This window comes from Osmerus eperlanus, chromosome 26 (assembly GCF_963692335.1).
Source record: "Osmerus eperlanus chromosome 26, fOsmEpe2.1, whole genome shotgun sequence".
NCBI lineage: Eukaryota > Metazoa > Chordata > Actinopteri > Osmeriformes > Osmeridae > Osmerus > Osmerus eperlanus.
The window spans coordinates 8,324,997-8,347,726 of NC_085043.1; the positions used below are offsets into that span (position 1 = coordinate 8,324,997).

Genomic DNA, 22,730 nt, shown 5'->3' on the forward strand with positions numbered 1-22,730 from the left:
TATCTGACCTTGTACATGTACCATCGCCGTACTTATCCTGGAACAAAGTAGCTAGCGCCTCTCGTGGAACAGTGAGGCACTTTATAATTCGACCCAAAACCTCAAAACTCATCAGTGTGATCTAAGATAATCGATATATCTTTCTTATGGATATCGGTAACTGCCCATTTATGACTAGGACATCCATTAGTTGGGCATTCTTGCATGCACTTGGAAAAAATGGTGGTATCAGAGCAAAATGGAAATAAGTCAGACAAGACAGTATAGGAACAAATTTTATTCCAATTTAAAACAGAAAATATATTCAAAGTAGAAGGCTATGAAATCCATTTCATGTTTGAATGAGGTTCAGGCAACAGTGGTTGAAATGAAACATACAAAAGAGAAATATGGCTAAAATACTGTAAATCAATTACCATTAGGACCCCTGCAAGAGGGCTTTGCTTTAATACAATTTTCACCCACCTACCCTTCCTCCCCACCTAAACAAACGCATGCAATTAAAATGACATATCTTTTTAAAAACAGCAGTTCATAAATTTTAAATACAGAATAAAATTGTCCTTTTTTCATTTATATATCGTAATCACATACTTAGTGTTTATTTGTTTTAAAAATTGGACCATGAAATACACAAGTCCTTTTTATGATTTTCACAACATTGGCACTTGTTAAGAGTCTCTACAAAGAAAGAGGATTGGCACACTCATTATTGTACATAATTTACATTTGGTTTACTTAAAAAAAGAAACAAAAAACAAAATGCATTACTTTCAATGTATACATCACTACACAATGTTTATTTCAACCTCTTATTTAAAATAAATCATAAGTGGTCCTAAATACATGTGTTCAGGTAATGTCAGCCTTAAAAACAAATTTAATAAACAAACAAAAAAAGATGCAAATATAGCTTCTATATTTCTATGCATCCATTGCATTAGAATGGACCTCAAGCATTTACCATCAAAAGTGTATACACGTCTCATAGTAGCTTGAATCGAAATGTAAGTTGCATGAATGCAGGGCTGTCCATTGCCACAGGGTTAGGTTCAGTGCATTGATCCAGGAACAGAATGACAGAAGGGTTAAGAGGACAGTGGACATTCTAGAACACCATTATCAACCGTGGACATTCTAGAACACCATTATCAACCTTGGACATTTTAGAACACCATTATCAACCGTGGACATTCTAGAACACCATTATCAACCGTGGACATTCTAGAACACCATTATCAACCGTGGACATTCTAGAACACCAATATCAACCGTGGACATTCTAGAACACCATTATCAACCGTCCATCCATTCAACGTTTTCTCAGTACCTTCAGTTAGCAAGCAATATATATATCGAATAAATAAAGCTGAAGTTTTTTGAAAAACAGGCTTCATTTCAACGCAAGGGACCTTTGCGGAAGATGGGAGGGAACAGGCCATGCTCTTAGATCTACGGGCCTGTCCTCGGTAGTGCATCCTGTAGACAATCAATGCTGTACTGGTGTAAATGCCAGAGTGTGGACAATACTCTCAACAGCCACTGTTGTATGTTGTAGTGTTTACGGGGGGGGGGGGGGGGGGGGGACCTTATGTTACGAGTCGCTCTCCATAGCCCACAGGCCCTATATACAGAACATAAAGACACCGGCCAAATACATCTTCCTTGGCAGGTCTGTCTTTCAGCCAAGCAATCATCGACCATCAAACACCCGTCTCCATCCCTTTTGGCATTACCTTTTATCCACCAGCCACACACGATATGCAAAGTAAATATCGAGCTGTTTTAGTTTTTTTGTTGTTTTATTTTTACAATAACTCCACTACAATTAAAAAGAATCAAGCCCTCCCTGTCTTTTATCTAAGACCATGAGGTGGTCTACCATGGAAACTTTCCTGACCAGGGGATGGAAACACAACCGTTACTGACCGCAAAGTAGAACCAAGTGGACGAGGACATCATGGATGAGATGACTGGCAGGCTGGTAGGGTACCTGGGACACTAGAGATGGACTGTGGCATATGGATGAGCTAACCTCTACTTATGTTGCATTAATAGTCTTCCAGCCCCATCACAGAGGTGGCATCTGCATGGATTCTTAAGGATTTAATACGACAGGTGTTGACATGTCTAACCGATCCTGTTCTTTGAAATCAATGTTGGGGAGTGCACAGGTAAACCGTTCTGGAAACAAGGGAGTCTAAAGATTCCATATTTCTCGTCTCAAAGCGGACTGCTCACAAATTCAAATCATCCAAAAATGTATGCGTGCCTGCACACCCGACTGGCCTTCGAACCTGTGCGCCTATATTCTCTAACCCCAGACGAGCCAGCCTAAAGCTTCCGGCCCAACCTCAACACACCCCAGTTTCCTGATTCAACACTCGCTAGAATTGCACCTTTTTGCTCCTTTTGTCACGCACAAAGTACTTTCATTCCATATCAAATTTAGCTAGTAGTAGCCCTTGTTATGAAGTTATGACAACCCACCTGAATTACATACACAAAAAATTATGACATATTGTGAGCTTTGGAATCTTAAGAATAACTATCAAGCAGGAGACAAAGTATGGGATTATAACCAAGACCCAACAGAAGTCCTTGAATTACAAAATGCAAGCATAGACCAGTAAAAATGTAACCACTGATATATTTTTTTGTCTGTTTTCTTTTTCCTTCATTTGCATAAAGCAACACCCTTAAATAAAAACTCATCTTTTCCATTCTCAAGCAAATTCATAACTGATATAACTACATATACAGTAAAATAAAAATATCAGCCCATGACTGTTTTTCTCCTCCCCCTACCAGCAGTGCAGAATCTCTCCTTAACGGGAGATAACAGAAAGACGTCCAGACTATTAAAATCACCCATGAATCTGATCCATAAATTAGTTTGAACAAATATATACTTCTGTTTACTTTGCCCGTTTCAAAATATTAGAAAATAATATATCCGATCACTCATTAAGAACTGCTGGGCCATTTTGTGACTTGGGCCAGCCGGCAGCAATTAATCACTAACTATTGCTCTATAATATTACATTTCTGTCATCTTCAAAACACATTTATCACGTTTTTCCTTCAAAGAAAACAAAGAAGAAGCTACAGAATCACAGTACAAAATAAATCTTGTAATTCATTAGAAAATTATGAGTGGCAAAATTAAATGTAAAACTGATTGCTAAGCAGTATGTGAACCAATATTTTAAAAGAAATTACTACTAAACAGCACACAAACGTACACATTTGGCTTCAGTGATCCATCATTTTTTTTCTTCTTCAAACGCGTCGGATTGTTCGTCATATCTGCAGATTTAGGGAGGAGCGTCGGAAAACCGCTAACTTGATTGTATTTACAGAAAACAAAAACAGATTTTTTTTTTTTTTTTTAATTTGGCAAGTCTTAACAGCAACAGATAACATCGAATGAGATCCAGAGAGACGTGTCGTCTGCGTCTTCTGAGTTCATATTAAAATACCAATGTGAGGAGGACGGAGGAGGAGATAAGCAGAAGAACCATCGGGACTCTGGGAAACGTTGCAAATCGGAAAGATTCCATCTTGTTCATTCTGGAGAACATTTAGATTCAATTTACATAGGAATTCCGAAAACGGCAACGTAATCGAAGAATGAAAAAAACATCTTTCATAAACGCAGATCAATATGGGGCCTACTTCTTCTTTTCCTGCCTCCTTTTGTGTGTGAGGTTCCACTTGATTGACGCTCAAACACAGTTACATTCACCAAAGTGACTCGACGCTGGGGTGAGGTGAGGAAACAGCTCCGCCCTCCGCCCCCCTGGAGAGTCACGTTGCTCGCCGCGGCCGCTGACATACTCTGTAGTGCTGTACACCCAAATAATTACCCAGAATCCCTTGCGGCGTGGCAGGGCCACAGCCCCCCACCCTGACCCGCAGACCAGAGGCATGCGGGAGGCGGGACAGTCTGGCTTCCCTCCAGCTCGTCTCTCCTTCAAATTAAAACCCACCAGGATCAAAGCTGCCCACCCCCAAGGGTCTCACTCCTGGCCCCCCAGCGCACCAGCGACGCCCTGCCAATCAGCCCTCCGCCTCCCTCCCCCTCTTCCTGTCAGACTGGTCAGGGCCAGGTCTGGGGACAGGCAGAGGCAGGGCAGCCCCTGGTCAGGGCCAGGTCTGGGGACAGGCAGAGGCAGGGCAGCCCCTGGTCAGGGCCAGGTCTGGGGACAGGCAGAGGCAGGGCAGCCCCTGGTCAGGGCCAGGTCTGGGGACAGGCAGAGGCAGGGCAGCCCCTGGTCAGGGCCAGGTCTGGGGACAGGCAGAGGCAGGGCAGCCCCTGGTCAGGTGGGCTGTCAGGAGACCAGGGAGAGGGCAGGAGGGTCTACGGGGAGGGACAGGGGATGGAGAAAAAACAACAACTCACCCAACCCGTCAAGAACAATAAAAGAACAAGAGGCTAGAAGATGATGGGGGCTGGATGATGGGGGCTGGATGAAAGGTGTTGGACGGTGTGTGGGTATGTTGAGTGCGTGCGCGTGTGTGGACTGTAGTGCCTTGTACGTAGATTTCTCTCTCTATATATATATATATATACACATATATATGTATATATATGCCAGTGTGTGTGTTTGTTGTGTGCTTGTGCACTCTGTGCTGTCTGCGGCCCAGGGTTCCTCCCCTCCTCAGACCAAGTTGTACCCCCTCCTCTCCTCCTCAGACCAGGTTGTACCCCCTCCTCTCCTCCTCAGACCAGGTTGTACTCCTTCAGGTTGAGCTGCAGGATGGTGTCCTTGACAGCGGCGAACACAAAGCGGATGTTCTCGGTGTCCGTGGCGCAGGTGAAGTGGGAGTAGATGATCTTGTCGCTGTCGGGGTTCAGGTCCACGAACATCTTCAGGATGAACTCCCGGCCTGCCTGAGCATCTCTCTGGGGCCCTACAACACACACAAACAAACACACAGATGTGTATGGAAACACACACGTATAAGGCAAGACACATGATTTTACAACATGAAGCGATTCCAGAATACCCAACTTCTGAGTGCATGTATAATACTGTAACAACTCTGATCTGAACCTGAGCAAAATACTTTTTTCACACAAATCAACAACAATGGTCATTCAGTCTATGCGTTGATGCCAGGTCTCGGAACTCGTTTTAACCAATCGCATTTACATTTACATTTAGTCATTTAGCAGACGCTCTTATCCAGAGCGACTTACAGTAAGTACAGGGACATTCCCCCGAGGCAAGTAGGGTGAAGTGCCTTGCCCAAGGACACAACGTCATTTTTCACAGCCGGGGAATCGAACCCGCAACCTTCTGATTACTAGGCCGATTCCCTAACCGCTCAGCCACCTGACCCACTGACGCATTTCTGCGTACTCGGTTGCAAGTAAACCTTCCTGCCACTAGATGTCCCTGTGCACTCACATTACCCCAGCAACAACACATTCAGCCCACACATCTCCAAACCTTCCCCAGTGTTCAAATTGAGGACACACACCATGCTCGCAGAGTCAGGTGGCTGAGTGGTTAGGGAAATTGGGCTAGTAATCTGAAGGTTGCCAGTTCGATTCCCGGCCGTGCTAAATGACGTTGTGTCCTTGGGCAAGGCACTTCACCCTACTTGCCTTGGGGAGAATGTCCCTGTACTTACTGTAAGTCGCTTTGAATAAGAGCGTCTGCTAAATGACTAAATGTAAATGCTCACAGATTCAAATGGTCTTCATCAAGAAAGGTCAGTATTTTGGCATTAATACTACCGCAGAATATTTTTCCAATGTTGCTACTTACAGACACCTCTATAATTATCGGTATTGAGCTGGTCTCCATGTTTAAATATTGGTGTAATAATGCCTTGGTTCCCAATTTTTTTTTTGAAGGTTTTGGGACAGTCCAAGGACTCACCATCAAACTCAGGGAAGTAGTCCACCAGATGAGAGTAGACGATCTTCTCCTCAAGGAGGTCTTTCTTGTTGAGGAAGAGAATCACAGAGGAGTTCTGAAACCAGGGATACGTGATGATGGTCCGAAACAGAGCCTTGCTCTCCTCCATCCGGTTCTGTCCGGTCAGGAAGGGGGGGGGGGGGGGGAGAGAGAGAGAGAGAGAGAGAGAGAGAGTGTGTGGAAATACCGAAAGAGAGCACGAGAGAGAGAGAGAGAGAGAGAGAGAGAGAAAGAGAGAGAGAGAGAGAGAGAGGGACAGAGAGAAGACGAGGTCATACAGAGTGCATTTGGTGAACTGTAGATTTTCACTTTTAGAGTCAGGTTGTTAATTCACGTGTGCTGGGCAAGCTAAATCAAGTGTGCAGAGAGAATGAGGTGTCTGGACTCTGGTCTCGAGATCCTAACTAGCTCTCTGATGTGAGCAGGGAGATGCAGAATATCCCGACTTATCCTGGCAGCTAGGCCCACTTTATAAAACCCTGTCATATGACAAACCGGAATGTTTGTTGTCCTGGAGCGAACATGAACAGGCTTATCTTATTATGCCTAATTTCATCTGTCAAAGGGTTGCTAGAAACCAAGAAACTAGCTCTCTGCTTAGGGAAATACATCTTGAAAACTTTCAACACAAACAAGACGGAAAGTGCGTCTCTGTGTCTGCGTCTCTGTGTCTGCGTCTCTGTGTCTGCGTCTCTGTGTCTGCGTCTCTGTGTCTGCGTCTCTGTGTCTGCGTCTCTGTGTCTGCGTCTCTGTGTCTGCGTCTCTGTGTCTGCGTCTCTGTGTCTGCGTCTCTGTGTCTGCGTCTCTGTGTGTGTGTGTGTGAGTCTCTGTGTGTGTGTGTGAGAGTCTCTGTGTGTGTGTGTGAGAGTCTCTGTGTGTGTGTGTGAGAGTCTCTGTGTGTGTGTGTGTGTGAGAGTCTCTGTGTGTGTGTGTGTGTGAGAGTCTCTGTGTGTGTGTGTGTGTGAGAGTCTCTGTGTGTGTGTGTGTCACCTCGTTGTCAGACTCCACCAGGACCTGGTCGTACTCGCTCAGCGCCACCAGGAACATGATGGAGGTGACGTTCTCGAAGCAGTGGATCCACTTCCTCCTCTCCGACCTCTGACCCCCCACATCCACCATCCTGGGAGGAGAGATGACCATGCAGGAAGAGGGAGGGGCTAAAGACTCAGGTTTAACACTCATCTGCCACCTATACGGTGTTGTTCCATTTCTTAACAAGGGAACTGGGGATTACATAAACTACAGTAGAACTCCTAGGGAAACATCCGGCAATGCAACCCGCACCCGCACCCACACCACAGGCAGACAAGACGAGAAGTCAATCTTCTCAGACCGTGCCTAAGGACAACCCCAGATCGTGGCTCTCCAAGAATCTAAATGGTTATACAAGCCGAAAAACGGGCAAACAATTGAGTAATTCATGGTGCGTTCAGATTGACGTCCATCCTGTCTGCCTGGAGACGTAGAAAGCATCAGTGCGTAGAAGCGTTTGGCTCGAGGCAGCATGAAAGGGAAAGAGAAGGAAGGAACGCAAATGTTCATTTGCACATTTACAGCTCAAAACACCAATCGAAACCCACGACTAAATGTCCTGCGCGGTTACTGCAACTTGTACACAAGGATTGCAGGCGGAACCGCATACAACTGCACTCGCAAGCCGCCGGCCCTTTTATCTGACCCATCATACGGCCGATGCAACATCCTGCATACTTCCTGTTTGGCCTGGGCGCTTCTTACACACCAAGGCACCAAATCCCAGTCAACATGACAGGGAAAAGCCCCAAGCGTGAATCAGAGACAGCACGGGGGGGGGGGGGAGACTTTCCCTTCCCTACTAAGTGGATGCAGGTGTGCTGGAAGGGCCTGATCCTTGACACGTTCGGCCTCGTGGGGGAAAGCACCTCTGAGAGGAGCTAGAGGAGAGCAGCCGTGAGGGGTGCCAGGGCTGACGACATCCTAAAACCGGAATCAACTCCCAGGGCTGCATCTGGGCTGGCGTAGAGGGGCAGTGGATGGGACTGGGTCTCAGGGGAAGAGGGGCAGCGGATGGGACTGGGTCTCAGGGGAAGAGGGGCAGCGGATGGGACTGGGTCTCAGGGGAAGAGGGGCAGTGGATGGGACTGGGTCTCAGGGGAAGAGGGGCAGTGGATGGGACTGGGTCTCAGGGGAAGAGGGGCAGCGGATGGGACTGGGTCTCAGGGGAAGAGGGGCAGCGGATGGGACTGGGTCTCAGGGGAAGAGGGGCAGTGGATGGGACTGGGTCTCAGGGGAAGAGGGGCAGTGGATGGGACTGGGTCTCAGGGGAAGAGGGGCAGTGGATGGGACTGGGTCTCAGGGGAAGAGGGGCAGTGGATGGGACTGGGTCTCAGGGGAAGAGGGGCAGTGGATGGGACTGGGTCTCAGGGGAAGTGGATGATGGAGGAGGAGGATGAGAGGAAAAATGGTTTGCGAAGACGTAAAGAGGAGAGGCTCTCTTCTGACGGACTTCAGACCAGGCCAGCTCGCGTCTGCTCGGGCCACACACACACACACATCTCATCTGGGATCATCAGTCAACTTTGACCTCCATCCCTATCCTCGCAGACTGGACCCCCAAAAAAATGACCGTCGACCACGCACGCTGCCCAGGAACCGTCGGTAAAAAAAAAGAAGACACATTTCTGCAAGATCACGCAAAGAGAAGCAGACATTGTGAGGTGTCTCTTCCCCTCAGAGCATCCATCTACATCCAGCCACGTCCTGCCTCTCCCTCTACACAGCAAAGGGGGTCCTGATGAGGGCGGGGGGGGAGGGTCCTCCTGGTTTTGCCTGCGTGAAATAAATCTGTCAGCCCAGGTCCCTCTTCCTCCAGCAGGGACGAGTGACCTGGTTTCCAGGACAGGCGGCTCCTGGAACGGAAAGACCCCAAAGAGACGACGCCTTCTACTACTTCAAAAAGGCAATTAGGAGGACAGAGCTGATGGGAGACGTGCTCTGTGAAAGGGGCTGTCGTCTACAGCTGTCTCCCAGGCAGCCAGCCACCTCACACACACACACACACAGCCTGTAGTCTGTCATTAAGAGAAAACCTCCAGCATCACAAAGTCTCTTTCCAAAACGGAAGGCCACAATCCCCTCGTTCCCTCTAGCTGCCATGTTCCTTTCGCGGGGTTCTCCGTACGTTCACTCTAGAACACGAGAACGTGTCTGCAGTGGAGGTGGATGCCTGGGAGCAAGCAGTGATTCACACCCCAGGTCACCTAGCGGGTTCAGCAGCTGCGGAGCGCTGGGGTCCTCTCCAGTCCAACCTTCCTGTGAGCCGCCAGTTATTTGTAGAGCCGCCGAGCGTAGGAGGGGTGACACACTGGCTTCCTATCGATCGGCACTCTTTTGTAAATCGCACTCTCGTTCTCCAGGCTCCCTCTGTCTCCCTCGGATTCCTCTCCCTCTCTCCCTTGGATTCCTCTCCCTCTCTCCCTCTCTCCCTCTCTCCCTCTCTCCCTCTCTCCCTCTCTCTCTCTGTCTCTCTGTCTCTCTCTCTTTCTCTCTGCAGGAAAACGACAGGCGCTGTGTGCTGCATCCTGGCGACATGAGCGCCGGTTTTCCCTCCCCGTGCCTGGTCCTGGGGGCTCCCCTCGCCTCCTCCGTCCTCCTCCTGTTAGTCTTCCTCCTACTCATCCCCCTCTCTCCCTCTCTCCCTCTCTCCCTCCGCCCTCTCCACTGGTCTTGAATAACCACACGCACACCGCCGATCTGCTTTGCTGTATAGTTTTGAACCGCGTCTAGCAAAAAAGGGGCCGAGTCTACAGAACGCCATCGTTTCTCGTTGCAGAAAAAACACACACACTGGGAGAAATGTCAGATCTGCCCGGTTCACTTCAGAACGCCGTCAAATCGAGCTGCCAGCCAATCCGGGAGCCGTCTGGGGCTGAGGGTCGGCGACATGGTTTCTGTCATCACAACAAACGGTTCACATGGACAGAGATGGGAGGGGGAGGACACACTGGGGGGGAAGTTAGTCAAAGAGAAGTTCTCTTCTACCTGAAAATGATGCTTTGCAAGTCGAAAGGGTACTCTATAATCCCTGTGGTGGGGATGCGAACCCTAAGCACATCCTGCTGGGTCGGCAGGTAGGACGACTCGGCGATACGCTCCAGATCACTAAGGTAGCTGGAGACAGGGAGAGACAGGGATGACAACAAGAGAGGGAGGAAGAGAGAGAGAAAGAGAGAGAGTAAAGCATGTCAGCTGGTAACCCCCCTGGAAGAAGTCCTGTGGGCCCTAGCAGGAGAGCTCGTTCCTGAGGGCTCTGGAGGTGCTGTGGGCCCTAACAGGAGAGCTCGTTCCTGAGGGCTCTGGAGGTGGGTTGCCCCCGCGTCTCTCTCAGAAGGTTAGTACAGTCCCTGACGGCAGCTTTATGAGACTCGATGTGAACAATCGTCCGATCTTTACAAACCTCATCCCCCCTCGGAATGGACCCCCAAATGGAACAATCCATGTTCTAGAACCCGGAGCTCGGTTACAGTTGTGTGTGTGTGTGTTCTAGTCTGTCGTCTCATACAGCGTGCCGTCAGGGCTCTGTGCAGAGCGGAGGTGGCGGGGAGACAGCGGCATCGACGAGGGCAGCGGCGGCAAGGGGGCGGAGCCTCACACCAGTACCTGAAGATTATAGTCTCCAGGTCAAAAGGGTACTCAATGATGCCGGTAGTGGGGACTCGAACCCGCAGCACGTCCTGCTGCGTGGGCACGTACCCCGCAGTCGCTATGCGCTCTAAATCACTAAGGTAACTGTGGAATGAAGGGGGGGGGGGGGGGGTAGAGGTGACACCCATGCTAGATGCTGGACAATCACACACACACACACACACACGGACAGCAGTTTCAAGCTAATCAAGACCCTAACACATTTACAATTGAGCTAGCACGACGACCTGTACATTTAAAACGCAGACATTGCTGTTGTTGAGCTATACTCCTTTCATACAAGATATCACGTCGGTGCATTCAGGTACAGTTTCATGGGTTAGCTCAAAGACATTGGAGAGTCCGAAAGAAAGTTGGTTTTTGGCCCCTCTCTCTCTCCACGCGTCTGGGTGTACGTACTATTTGGTGGAGTCGGACAGCTGGTATTCCCTCCTGCGGTCGTAGGCTTCCTGGATGCCAGGGTCTGTCCAGAGCATCTTTATTGCACTGATGTAGGGCTGGTCGAACGAAGACACCTTCTCCACGTCCACCTCGCGCACCAGCAGTGCGTTGGGCTAGAGACAGCAGGGGGGGATGGGGCAGACAGCAGGGGGGGATGGGGCAGACAGCAGGGGGGGATGGGGCAGACAGCAGGGGGGGATGGGGCAGACAGCAGGGGGGGATGGGGCAGACAGCAGGGGGGGATGGGGCAGACAGCAGGGGGGGATGGGGCAGACAGCAGGGGGGGATGGGGCAGACAGCAGGGGGGGATGGGGCAGACAGCAGGGGGGGGATGGGGCAGACAGCAGGGGGGGGATGGGGCAGACAGCAGGGGGGGATGGGGCAGACAGCAGGGGGGGATGGGGCAGACAGCAGGGGGGGATGGGGCAGACAGCAGGGGGGGATGGGGCAGACAGCAGGGGGGGATGGGGCAGACAGCAGGGGGGGATGGGGCAGACAGCAGGGGGGGATGGGGCAGACAGCAGGGGGGGATGGGGCAGACAGCAGGGGGGGATGGGGCAGACAGCAGGGGGGGATGGGGCAGGGGAACAGGAGAACAGCTCAAAATGTGACGTTTAACTGCGTTAACCACAAGCTGCGTTATTTTGTTCAATCGCAAAGACTCGCTGAAATCGCAAAGACTCGCTGAAATCGCAAAGACTCGCTGAAATAAGCCAGCTATGCTTCGTCGTTTCCCGGACGATGCATGAGACCCTGTCTTGAGACCGTCCTGATCCAGTTTCCAGATTCAAAAGAGGCCTCGTTTCAGCATGTGCCCTGCCCTAAGCTCCTGGACTGAGTATATTGGAGAAGCAGTCCATTATAATTTTATGGCTTGGTTTACAACCGGTTTTACGGTCTGTTTGAATATGGTTTGCATTTGATGATGCGAACGTATAAGCTTTGACTGGACAATTGGGCGCCGAGATTGCCTGGCCTGCCAGAAAGGAAGGGAATTCAGACAATTCAAGGCAGTACGATAAAAGGTTAGTACCCTCTTATGTAGGGGGGGGGGGGGGGGGGGGGTATCAACATTTTTTATTTATTTTTTGGTCCAAAAATTGACAGCTTAAGCTGGTACGCTCACCTTGTTCTGTTCGTACTTGAACTGGATGTTGAGGTTCTCGGTGGCGCGGATCATGGACTGCATGGAGGTGAAGATGTTCTGGTAGACCAGCTTGGTGAAGCTGCGCTTGTCCTCGTCCGTATAGCCCGTCCCATGGATGATACGCATCTGCTTGATGAAGGTGCTCTTGCCACTCTCACCCGTGCCTGAGTTAGGGTAATACTACTGATTAGCTGTGTCTAGGCTTGGACAATACTTGTGGTTAGCTGTGTCGTCTTGGCCAATACTACATTTACATTTAGTCATTTAGCAGACGCTCTTATCCATAGCGACTTACAGTAAGTACAGGGACATTCCCCCCGAGGCAAGTAGAGTGAAGTGCCTTGCCCAAGGACACGTCATTTGACACGGCCGGGAATCGAACCAGCGACCTTCTGATTACTAGCCCGATTCTCTAACCGCTCAGCCACTCAATACGAGCGGTTAGCTGTCTAGTCTTGGACAATACGAGCGGTTAGCTGTGTCTAGGCTTGGACAATACGAGCGGTTAGCTGTGTCTAGTCTTGGACAATACTAGCGGTTAGCTGTGTATAGTCTTGGACAATACGAGCGGTTAGCTGTGTCTAGTCTTGGACAATACGAGCGGTTAGCTGTGTCTAGTCTTGGACAATACGAGCGGTTAGCTGTGTCTAGTCTTGGACAATACGAGCGGTTAGCTGTGTCTAGTCTTGGACAATACGAGCGGTTAGCTGTGTCTAGTCTTGGACAATACGAGCGGTTAGCTGCGTCTAGTCTTGGACAATACTAGCGGTTATCTGTGTCTAGGCTTGGGCAATACTTGTGGTAAGCTGTGTCTAGTCTTGGACAATACTTGTGGTTATTTGTGTCTAGTCTTGGACCATTAGACATTATGGAGTACTCTATCGTGTTAATTTCCTGAATGACAACGGAAAACGCTTGAAAAGTAGCCTCAGCCTAGCCCCCACATGTTTTGAAACCTTAGTCAGGTTCTACCATGGTACAGTCAGGGAGAGATAGGGAGCAGGCTCTTCGATCCCCCGGCCTTTCTAGCATGACTTCTGCATTTCCAGATGCTTCGGACCACACACATACAGCAGTAACAATCAAGGGAAACGTCATATGGATTACTCTCCACCCACCCTTAAATACCCACGCCAAAACAGCTAGATGGCACTACCTGTCCATGATTCTGGAACTTCCTGAACCCTTTTCCAGTCAGTACCCTTTCCTTGTCCTCCTCTCACCCTACCCCCTCCTCCCTCCCTGGGCTGAGTACTATCCGCTCTCTGTGTTTGCTCTCCAGCCTTGGCACACATGCCAGGGCTGGAGAGCTGCATGAAACGTTGCGTAACGCGTGTTTTCCCCCGTCGCTGTGGACCTGCCTGCTGTGAGACGCCTGCCTTCTTTTAAACCTAGACAACCTACAGAGAGGTAGAGCGGAGGGGAGGGAGGGACCTACTGTACGTTCGGACGACGCTAGTCAGGAGAACCGCTCACGTTCCGAAAAATGCCGCCTACACATTCTGGAATTAAAGTGACACGCTTCGAAAAAAGCTTTGTGCTAGGTCGCTCCCGAAAGAGTCCTGAGCGTGTCTCTTCCGAGGGCCGAGCTGCATCTCGTCCTGCATCGTGTACTGGGTCTGATCTACTCTAGGGGTCGTCGCAACAGACACGTCTTTGTCTGTCTGTGGGGGATCACAAGAAGAGGGCTGGAAAGCAGACATCCATCTAGTCTGTGTGATGGCTAAGCATATCAGTGCTACTTTTCTTGCTGAAACTGCATGGATGAGTGCCTATACTCCCCCCCCCCTCCCCCCCTCCCTCCCTCCCTCCCCCTCAAGAGACTAGCTCTGAAAAGGAGGTCAGGCAAGACTGAGAGAGTTTCCTTCAGTCCGACATCAATGAGCGGAGGCCACAATTAAGCGAGGGCCAGACACGGCCCTGGAGAGAGGGCTCTCATTGTCTCCCTCTGAAGGAACAAAGAGGAGACACGTCCATCAGCCCTGGAGGAAGCCCCCACACGGGAGGGGGGGGGGGGGGGGCAAGGACACAAGGTCATTATTGCCATATCAGGTACAGTATGTATGTGTGTATACTCTGTGTTTGTGTGTGTGTGTCTGTGCGTGCAGTCACAGGCAAGCACTGGGTCAGTCATGAGAAATCAATGCAGGCAGCCAGAGGGGTTCCAGTATTTTCCAGGGAACCCATCGACAAACACACAACCAGCTCGGTTAGGGTCTACCCCACCTTGGAAGAAACGATCCGTGGTGGCACAGCGCTATCCTGTCCTTCACGGAAAAACACATTACGTTGGTATACGGGCAGGCTATAGCTTGGGGGAGGCGCGAGCATGTGTGTGTGCACGCGAGAGAGGGGGTGTGTGGGTGGGCATGTTGGTTTCCATGGCAACTCCTCTATCGTTTCTCCAGGAGAATACCGACAGACAACTGGACCCATCCCCGAAAGACGCAGCCCTAGTGTGTGCGTCATTCAACTGACGAAACCGTTGCATGTTTTGATCCTGCTCTTGACCCAACCGACATCGGTAAACAACTCTTACCTCTACCTTTAACTCTTACCGGTTAAAATGGTACAGTCCGGCAAAGGGGAAACGAACCACACACACCCTGGTCTTTTCTGGATCATTCTTAACAACCACTAGCCCTGCTTAGAACGACCAAACTAAAAAAACATTATAAACACATTTCCATTTTAGCCGGGCCGGTGACCGGTGGTGTGTCGTTTCTCCGAATGTGGACGGCAACCTGAGCGAGCCGTCGGTTTCCTTCCCTCTCTCTCCTGCTCTCCTCGCCTTCTCCCGCTCTCTCTCTCGCCCCCTCAGGGCACCCGGTGTGACAAAGTAGAGGAGCTAGGCCCCCTTTTTTGTAAATGATTCTCTATCTGCTATGCGGAAGCCAGCTCAGCAGAGACACACCGGCCACAGCGCTCGGTCCTGCGGCTTCTCCAGGTGCGGCGGCGAGTCGCTCCGGAGAGAGACCCCACCTCCGCGCCGCTCGGAGGGATGTGTGTTTGTGCGTTTCGCCCCCCGGGGGGCGCTGTGATGGTGGACAAGCCCGCTAGCCCAGTCCACAGACATTAAATTCTTCCTTCATTAATTTCCCGTGACCCTGTCACAAGATGGACCCCCACCCCCACCTCCCCTCCCCCCCTGGCTGTGTGTTGGGGGCGGAGCCTGGCCCAGCCTGCTTCCTGTTCTTCCACACAGCAGACTGGGCAGGCTGTGTGGGCTGCACACGGGCTCCCTCACCACCTGTTGCCACGGCGCCTCCTCCAGCCAAGAATATCCACGGTGTTGTTAAGATTTTTTTTCACAGGTTTTCCTTTGAACAATAAAGAAGGACAATCTAGGTAGATCTGTCTCTCTGCCTGCCTGCCTGCCTCTCTGCACCTGAATTGTAGGTTCAGTAGTAGGTTTCCTGACTGTGATGGAAGGAGAGGTCTGTGTGTGTTTGTGTGTGGAGGCTGACCGAACATCCATCTCTACAGCGACAAATTCTCGATTCCAGTTCAGAAAACATTCTCTGAATTATTTTCCCTTCTACAGGACTTCAATATCCATTTAATCATTTTGCCTATTTTGGTTCCCATCTAATCTAAACCCCTGTACTGCACTTGTCCAATATTCCACACTGGGAGAAGTTCTGGAGTTTTCAACCCTTCCTTGGGAGTAATCCAATTATTATTAAAAGTGTAACTTCTCACTTTTCCTCAGATATTTGCTGTATCTAAAAAGGTATTCACCCAGACATTTTCTAAAGATTTATTTTATACCGGCTGCTCTGAAGCTGAAACCTCAAGACTTAAACACACATCACGGAGTCTGACTTTGTAGGTCAGTCTTCATGCATGTCGCCCTCGGTGCAGAGGCCTTGCTTGTGTATCATAACACCCCGGAACAGCCATCATCACCCCCCAAATCCTCCCTCCAACACAGGCTAGGCCGCCCCCTGAGATCCAGCCTCGTATGGGGACATTACTACAGAGCAATATCCTGCTGATCCTGATGGTGAGCCGAGCAAAAGGTTGCAGGTTCGAATCCCCCCTCCGCACATCAGCACATTGTTACTGCTGACATGCTTGGGAGTGACGGGGGGGGGGTTAAAGCTCTCCACAGGCACAGACTGTCACATAACTGCCGAAACTCTGGGTGTGTCAACATTAGATGGTGTTTGCTCAACCAACAGAACAGATAAGGTTAGAACCACGAGTGTCGCTACACTGACACGGTCAACCGATCCACAACTTCGACACGTTATCGCAAATCAGCCGACAAGTTTTAAATATATCAATCCGCTCGCTTTGGCGGTCTAGCCTGGCGGTTCACCTTTACGAGGCTCCTGGAAAGCGCTCTGTGGCGCATGGAAATCCTGTGGCTTCCCACCGATTTGCATGCCGATATAACCAGACCCCACATGCAAAACGCAGCCTTTGTCTCGCGTAGCACCAGTCAGTCAACAAGAACGGCGGCACGGAGGTGTTGGCGGTGAATGACGATACACCTCTAGAAGGAAAACAATTCTCCTTCCTCTTAACTTTCTGTATCTATACATTTAGTGAGTGTATCTAGTGGGTACACACACACGCAGTAGAGAGAAGATAGGTTTGGGTCCAGGACCAGACCACCGTCTGCAGACAGCGAGAAGTTGGGGGATCCGTTCTGGGTTCGAACCTCGCAGACCCCGTGCACACAGGGGCACCTGAGGGCGACATCACATGCGGTCACCTCAGTCAAAGTGTCCTGCGAGCCACAGCCCTGTGTGTGGTGTGTGGGCGTGTGGCGCTTCTAAGAAAACAGGCGGACTCTTGAGAAATCCCTGGATGTAATGTCATCCCCAATTCAGGCGTGTGGATTTGTCGACAAGCAAAGCCGTGCAGATCAAGACTGAAACCGAAAGCAAAAACCACCAGATTGTTCCACCAGGACCAGCCAGAAAGGATCACCCAACCAGTCTTGCGAATGAACGGGCCCATGGGGTCAAAGTGTAACGTCTCAAAAGCCTTTTAGAGCTTGGTGTGGGGCGAGGCAACAGCTTCCATCGAAAAAGGCGCAAAAGTGCACCACTGCTAACTTCACTAGCTCATTCACAGCTATAAATGTCTAGATGATCAGGTGAAATTGATTTATTTCCGGTCCAAATGATGCGTGACAGATAGCTCCACCCATTAGAGGAAAGATGGGGATATGAATCATTGCAAGTGAGAGCCAACTGTGGCTACACGCAAATCAAACGCACATGGTGTAGCTGGAGTGGATGGGAAAACCCATAGCCGCATGTAGGTCTAGGCTATATAACATTGATTCGACGAAATAATTGACAGCGAGGCACCATAAACCAAACGATAGGTCAGATGCCCCGAACAGCCCCGCCGAAGATTTTCTAGGAAAACGGGGTAAGCTGACAAGTGATTAGTCATCGGATGTACCGATGTACTGTAGGTGTCCGGGTAAGGGTGCAGTAACAAAGGGCTAGCATGTTTGTCGCAGGGAAAACATCTTGAGCGCGAGCTACATCGGAGATATTTGGGTGTGCCGAAAACCAAACACACAATCCACACCACCTGACCTTGTGGTGAGCATCTCAACAAAGCCCAGCTTGTAATATATGTATTAGGCAAGAGAGGCAGCAAGCGTGCAAAACAAAAAGGAATTAAACGCCATGTTTTGTCAAGGTAAATATTGGCTTAGAATTGAGTATGTTTTTCCTGCGCACACTGGCCTAGACTGAGCGTGTGTTCAAGGTGTCATCACCAGGGCAAGGGATAATTAGGACTTGGTTTACTGGATACAACCAACACCAACCAGGAAGTAAAACACTGCCACATTTACACATTAAAGACAGTGAAACTGTGGGTAAGGAGTGCACAGTTCAGACAGCATTTCAGTAGTTTCAGTAGCCAATTAATGCTCTGCATTTCACCCGGCACAGTGTAACAATGATTTAAAAAATGTATTTATAAAAAATATTAAAAAATACGATTAAACCAGTTTAATCTCAGATCTCTCAGATGCAGGAAGCATTGATCGGGGTGTTCCTGGAGGGGAGACAGGAGATCAGGATGTTTGTGGAAAAGGCACAGATGACTGACTCTTCAGGACACAGCGTTCTGCTAACAGGCTAGGCCGACACGCACGGCCTTCCCTCCCTCTCTTCCTTCCCTCCCTCTCTTCCTTCCCTCCCTCTCTTCCTTCCCTCCCTCTCTTCCTTCCCTCCCTCTCTTCCTTCCCTCCTTCCCTCCTCCAGCAGGCCCACTACCACAGTTGCATCAGCTGGTAGGCTTAATCACATTAGGCCCAAATTACTATCACATTTCAACTCCCAGGAAATTTCACTTTAGGACAGCCATCAAGCAAGCTCCCAGTGAAGGCTAATCTTGTAGATGTTTTCAGTTTTCTTTTTCCTTCTTCTCAGCGGAGATCTCCACACAATGGCCAATTGTATCGTGGCAGTGCTTAGGCTACTGGTGTTGTCTGAGGACCCTGTAAGAGGTGTAGTAGCTTGTGTTCAGCACTCAGGCCAAGGCCACGCACAGAAAACCAGCTGCAAAACTAAATTGATTACAAAGTCTGAGCAAGACTGGAAGCAAGTTTGCACCTGGATTAAAACAGGAGGCGCTGGCTAAAGAAACAAACACCACGTTAACACAACTGCGCTGTCCTAAAGAGCTTCAACGTGAACTGATCCTTAAATAAAAAAGTAATTTGTGCGTTTTGGAATTGAGATACATGATCTCTTCCAACTTCAGAATCAAACCTAACAGAAAGCATTCCATAGGAGCGGATGACATTGTGGATTCTCCCTTTAATAATAATTTACAATAATAAGAGAGTCACAAGGCCATTATGAATTTACTGACGTATGAACCAGAGTAAGGTAGAAAAACAGGTGTCCTAAATAGTGACCACATGTCAAACTATGGTTCGCCAAGTAGCCTAATATCTTCCTACACTACCTGACCAAAATCTTGTTTGATAATCCAGGTTATCCAGATTAAGGCCTATCGTTTTAATTCATTTAAGTAAGGCTCGCTCACAAATCTAATTACCACTATAAACCAATTAACATGTGCAACTCAAGATCAACATAGAATCCCTTTGAAAGCTCCAAACAGTAACTTCTAGTCGATGGGTCTGAACTCCTAGACACACCCACCATCTTCAGTCAAATCTATCAATCTACTCCTCAAGCCTCCTCACTTGGCACAGCTACCCAGCTATGTTTGACAGCAGCCATTCGCTTAACCTACTGCAGCTAAGGCTAGGTTATATGAATTACAATAAACTTAATTTTAATAGTGTACAATTTAGGTTTGCATGTGCAGTCAAATGAAACGGTGGTCTGAATCTGCCACTATTCTCTTGTGTTATTACTGGCACTTTGCTTGGAGTGCATCGAATCATTATAGGGCAGCAGTCTTTTTGATGAATGTGAACTGTGTGTATTCGTGGGCCTGCATGCTACATCCATTATTTAATCTCATTGTTTCATTTAAGATAATGCATGTACCAGAGCAACGAGGTACCTTACCCAACAGAAGCAGTTTCAGCTCCCTCCTTGCATCTCTCTTGTCTCGGCGAAGCTGCTTATCGATCTCAGCGTTGATTCGTTTTGACTCCTTCGCCTCCTCACTCAAGCAACAAGCCATCATGGATTCTAAAGTCATCACCGCAAAATGTAAAAGCCCGATTTACATAGGGAAAACACCAAAAAAAACACTGCCAAATGAAAAGCTAGCCAAAGGTGATCAAAAAAATAAAGAATCGCTTGAGCGACGCTACAGGGGCTAAGTTTGGCCTACCCTGCAGACGCGAGCTGTCACTCAATCTGACAGGTTGCGTGCAAATCTTGCGAACTACCTGGCTGCATACATTTGCAACCAAACCGGGACAACGCAAACAACAATCCAGAAAGCACAAATATATTTATTGCCAGTCGTCCGGACTGGCTGTCATTATTCTCAGCTAACAAGCTTCCAAAGCTAGTAACCCTAACGTTACAAGTTACAGTAGCTAGCAAGCTATTGTTGAACAATTGATCTGCTCTTTAGGGTATCTAACCCTGGCACTTGTCCAACGTATTAAATCTGTCGTGTACTTATCTACTGCTGCATTGCTAGCAGCGTATGTCCCAAAAATGACAGGACAAAGTTGCGTGCCACAACATCTGTACAGCCCTCCGTGCTAGCTGTGCCTAGCCGCCCCAAAACCAGGACTGAAAAGCTTTAACTACCGTTAATGACAATGAACGCCTGTCAAATTGTCCATCAGCCAGCGGACCAAAGTACTGGTGCTAGCTGACCAGCAGGCTCGTTTTATTACGTTACACCCCAAACTAGAATTTGTGCAACAAGTTGTTAGCTCCTCCGGCGGGGAAAAACACTTTAGCCTGATCCTTTCTGGCAAGCAATACTGACCTGGCCAGTTATTAGCCTGGTAGTCCGTGAGACTGGCTAGGCAGGCTGTTTAATGTTAGCCACATTGATAGTCAGCTAGCTAGCTAACGCAGCTAACGAAACGCCCCATTTGCTCCAACCACGACAGCCAATATTCTCCGAAAACGTTGAAAATGTCAAATCATCCAAAACAAATAAAAACCCAGCTGACATCGAATGGGCCTTTTCTGTTGGTGCGTTTATCGCCCCTTTTAATTTTTTCCTGGTGATCGCGCGTCACCCTCTTCAGCCCCCGGTGTGTGATACACACACTACCCTGTTGATGCTGGCAACTGTAGGGAACCAGTGACTGACAACGGGAAGGCAAATAAAAACCTAGCATGAGGTAGGATTAAAACCCAATGGCTGTGGTAATTCGTTTAGATGTCAAAGCCGGCCCTCAGTTTTGCCGGTTTGGCACTGAATGCAGTCAATGTAGGGCTGCTGAACGCACTATTTAGACCTCACCACGTGATGACCAATTACTCTTTTGAACCAAAACGAGTCCATTTCTGGGCGGGATTTACACTAAGAAAAACTGGTTGAACCAAGTTCGGTAGAGCGGCCATCACACACTCCGTTTGGAGGCGTGACAACAACCACAGAATGGACAAATTTGAATGGACAACGCCCATCCCCTGTCAAATGTCTTCAACTACTTCACTCACAAATTCACTTACTGTGGTGTAGGGATATACACACGAGTGGATTTAGTTTGTCTTACTCTTCAGACTATGCCAAAATGTAGAATGTTTAAAAGTGTGTCCAGTCTAGTTAATATCTATAACCAGTAAAATCCTACCATATTTCCTACAACGATACTTTCGTCCGAGGCAAATCGACCGTACACATCCATGCCCAAGGGCAATCCTTTCCTCTTAACTAGTTGTGTTCAGTAAGAAAATAAGCATGACTTGTCAAATAAATTCCTTGGAAACATTGGTTATGTCACTCCTAATTTAGTTGAGTAGTGCGACGCCGTGTGGAGTATAATGGTAACTGCAAGGCATAGTAATTTAGTTCAAATCACACATGGCTGCCATTCAGGGCCAGTTTAGAAAATAATTCAGACTGTCCTTACACAAAAACATATTAAACGTTCACACACATCAATGGACTCTATTGTACTCTATTGTATTCTGCTCTAGGCTTCTTGTTCTCCTCTCCCTTCTCCCCCTCTCCTTCTCTCTCATATCCTCTCATTTCACTTCACGTGTTAATTTTGTTTTATGAAATGTTGAAAAAATGATTACTTCTTTTTGAAACTTCACGTGTGGGGAAAAAAAGTTTTGAAAGGTTGAAACAATATTTTTGAAAATAAAAAAAGTTTCGAATGGTAAAATATTTTCATCAATTATTTCAGTTTGCATCATTGATTAACTTGATAAGGACTCTGCTATACTCTACTCCGCTCTAGGCTGTTCTCTTCTCCTTCCTCCTATCCACCTCTCCTCTCCCCTCGGGTATGTTTGGGATTTCAAACAAACTTGTGATTAAACGCATTGTTTGGGCATTGTAATCTCTTCATTCATCACCAACTCTTGTTACAGTCTGGGTGGACTCCACTCAAAGGGTGTGGTTGAAGACAGGTAAAGCAACACGAGTCTGTAATAAAATTGGATGTAATTACATTGTCAAACAAGAGGTCGCTTCAACGTAATTTCTCTCTCGCTAAACTATCAGCTAGTTTCAGTGTCCCAGACTAAGGTAGCCTACGTTTATTTATTTATTTGCAGTTGATTATTTGAATTCATGCCATAAAACAATAAAATAAGACACAATCGTGCGCAGGTTTAACCGCATGAGGGAGTTTCGGTTGAGTGTTCTGATTAATCATTTACATTGTTCAATCTCCAAAGACGGAGAACCTTGTTGAAGTGGGAAGATTTCCTCTTCCTCTCAGTTCCCAGAATTTCAGTTGTCGCTGATAATTGCACTTCAGGCGTTGCTTCTTATAAGCGCTCACCACTGGCAATGGCTTATCACTACTGGTTCCTAATTTCCTGTATTTGGCAGAAATAGGGGACTTTCCTGTTGATGTCAATCCCCACCCCCTCTTCATATCTCTCTCTCTCTCTCTCTCTCTCTCTCTCTCT

At 48.5% G+C, this 22,730-nt stretch overlaps 1 protein-coding gene and 1 long non-coding RNA gene across 5 annotated transcripts; both read right to left on the reverse strand.

Annotated features, from left to right (window-relative positions):
- Window positions 1-257: 257 nt before the first annotated feature.
- LOC134013128 (uncharacterized) lies at window positions 258-4,277 on the reverse strand. Its single transcript, XR_009928677.1, has 2 exons — window positions 1,244-4,277; window positions 258-1,156 (listed from the first exon to the last, which is right to left on the reverse strand). It is a non-coding gene; the product is annotated as an uncharacterized LOC134013128 (long non-coding RNA).
- An 11-nt stretch (window positions 4,278-4,288) lies between these two features.
- Window positions 4,289-20,940, reverse strand: LOC134013127 (guanine nucleotide-binding protein subunit alpha-11). Of its 4 annotated transcripts, none has more exons than XM_062452915.1 (8): window positions 20,617-20,940; window positions 19,731-19,856; window positions 12,184-12,368; window positions 11,016-11,170; window positions 9,954-10,082; window positions 6,924-7,053; window positions 5,895-6,048; window positions 4,289-4,917 (listed from the first exon to the last, which is right to left on the reverse strand). In XM_062452915.1, exons 2-8 carry the CDS (start codon window positions 19,849-19,851, stop codon window positions 4,727-4,729), a joined length of 1,065 nt encoding a protein of 354 aa, XP_062308899.1. In that variant the 5' UTR covers window positions 19,852-19,856; window positions 20,617-20,940; the 3' UTR covers window positions 4,289-4,726. The 4 variants fall into 4 exon arrangements, with proteins under 4 accessions (XP_062308899.1, XP_062308898.1, XP_062308895.1 ...); XM_062452914.1 differs by having other exon boundaries at window positions 20,433-20,940; XM_062452911.1 differs by lacking the exon at window positions 20,617-20,940 and having other exon boundaries at window positions 19,731-20,425.
- Window positions 20,941-22,730: the final 1,790 nt, after the last annotated feature.

What these genes read in the sequence shown, in the direction of transcription:
- LOC134013127 (XM_062452911.1), bottom strand. Translation starts at nt 19,866, where the DNA reads ATGACTTTAGAATCCATGATGGCTTGTTGCTTGAGTGAGGAGGCGAAG. An exon ending in GCTGAAACTGCTTCTGTTGG is followed by an intron (nt 12,369 to 19,730) that starts GTAAGGTACCTC and finishes ACCCTAACTCAG; the next exon opens with GCACGGGTGAGAGTGGCAAG. An exon ending in CTGTCCGACTCCACCAAATA is followed by an intron (nt 10,083 to 11,015) that starts GTACGTACACCC and finishes CCCTGTCTCCAG; the next exon opens with CTACCTTAGTGATCTGGAGC.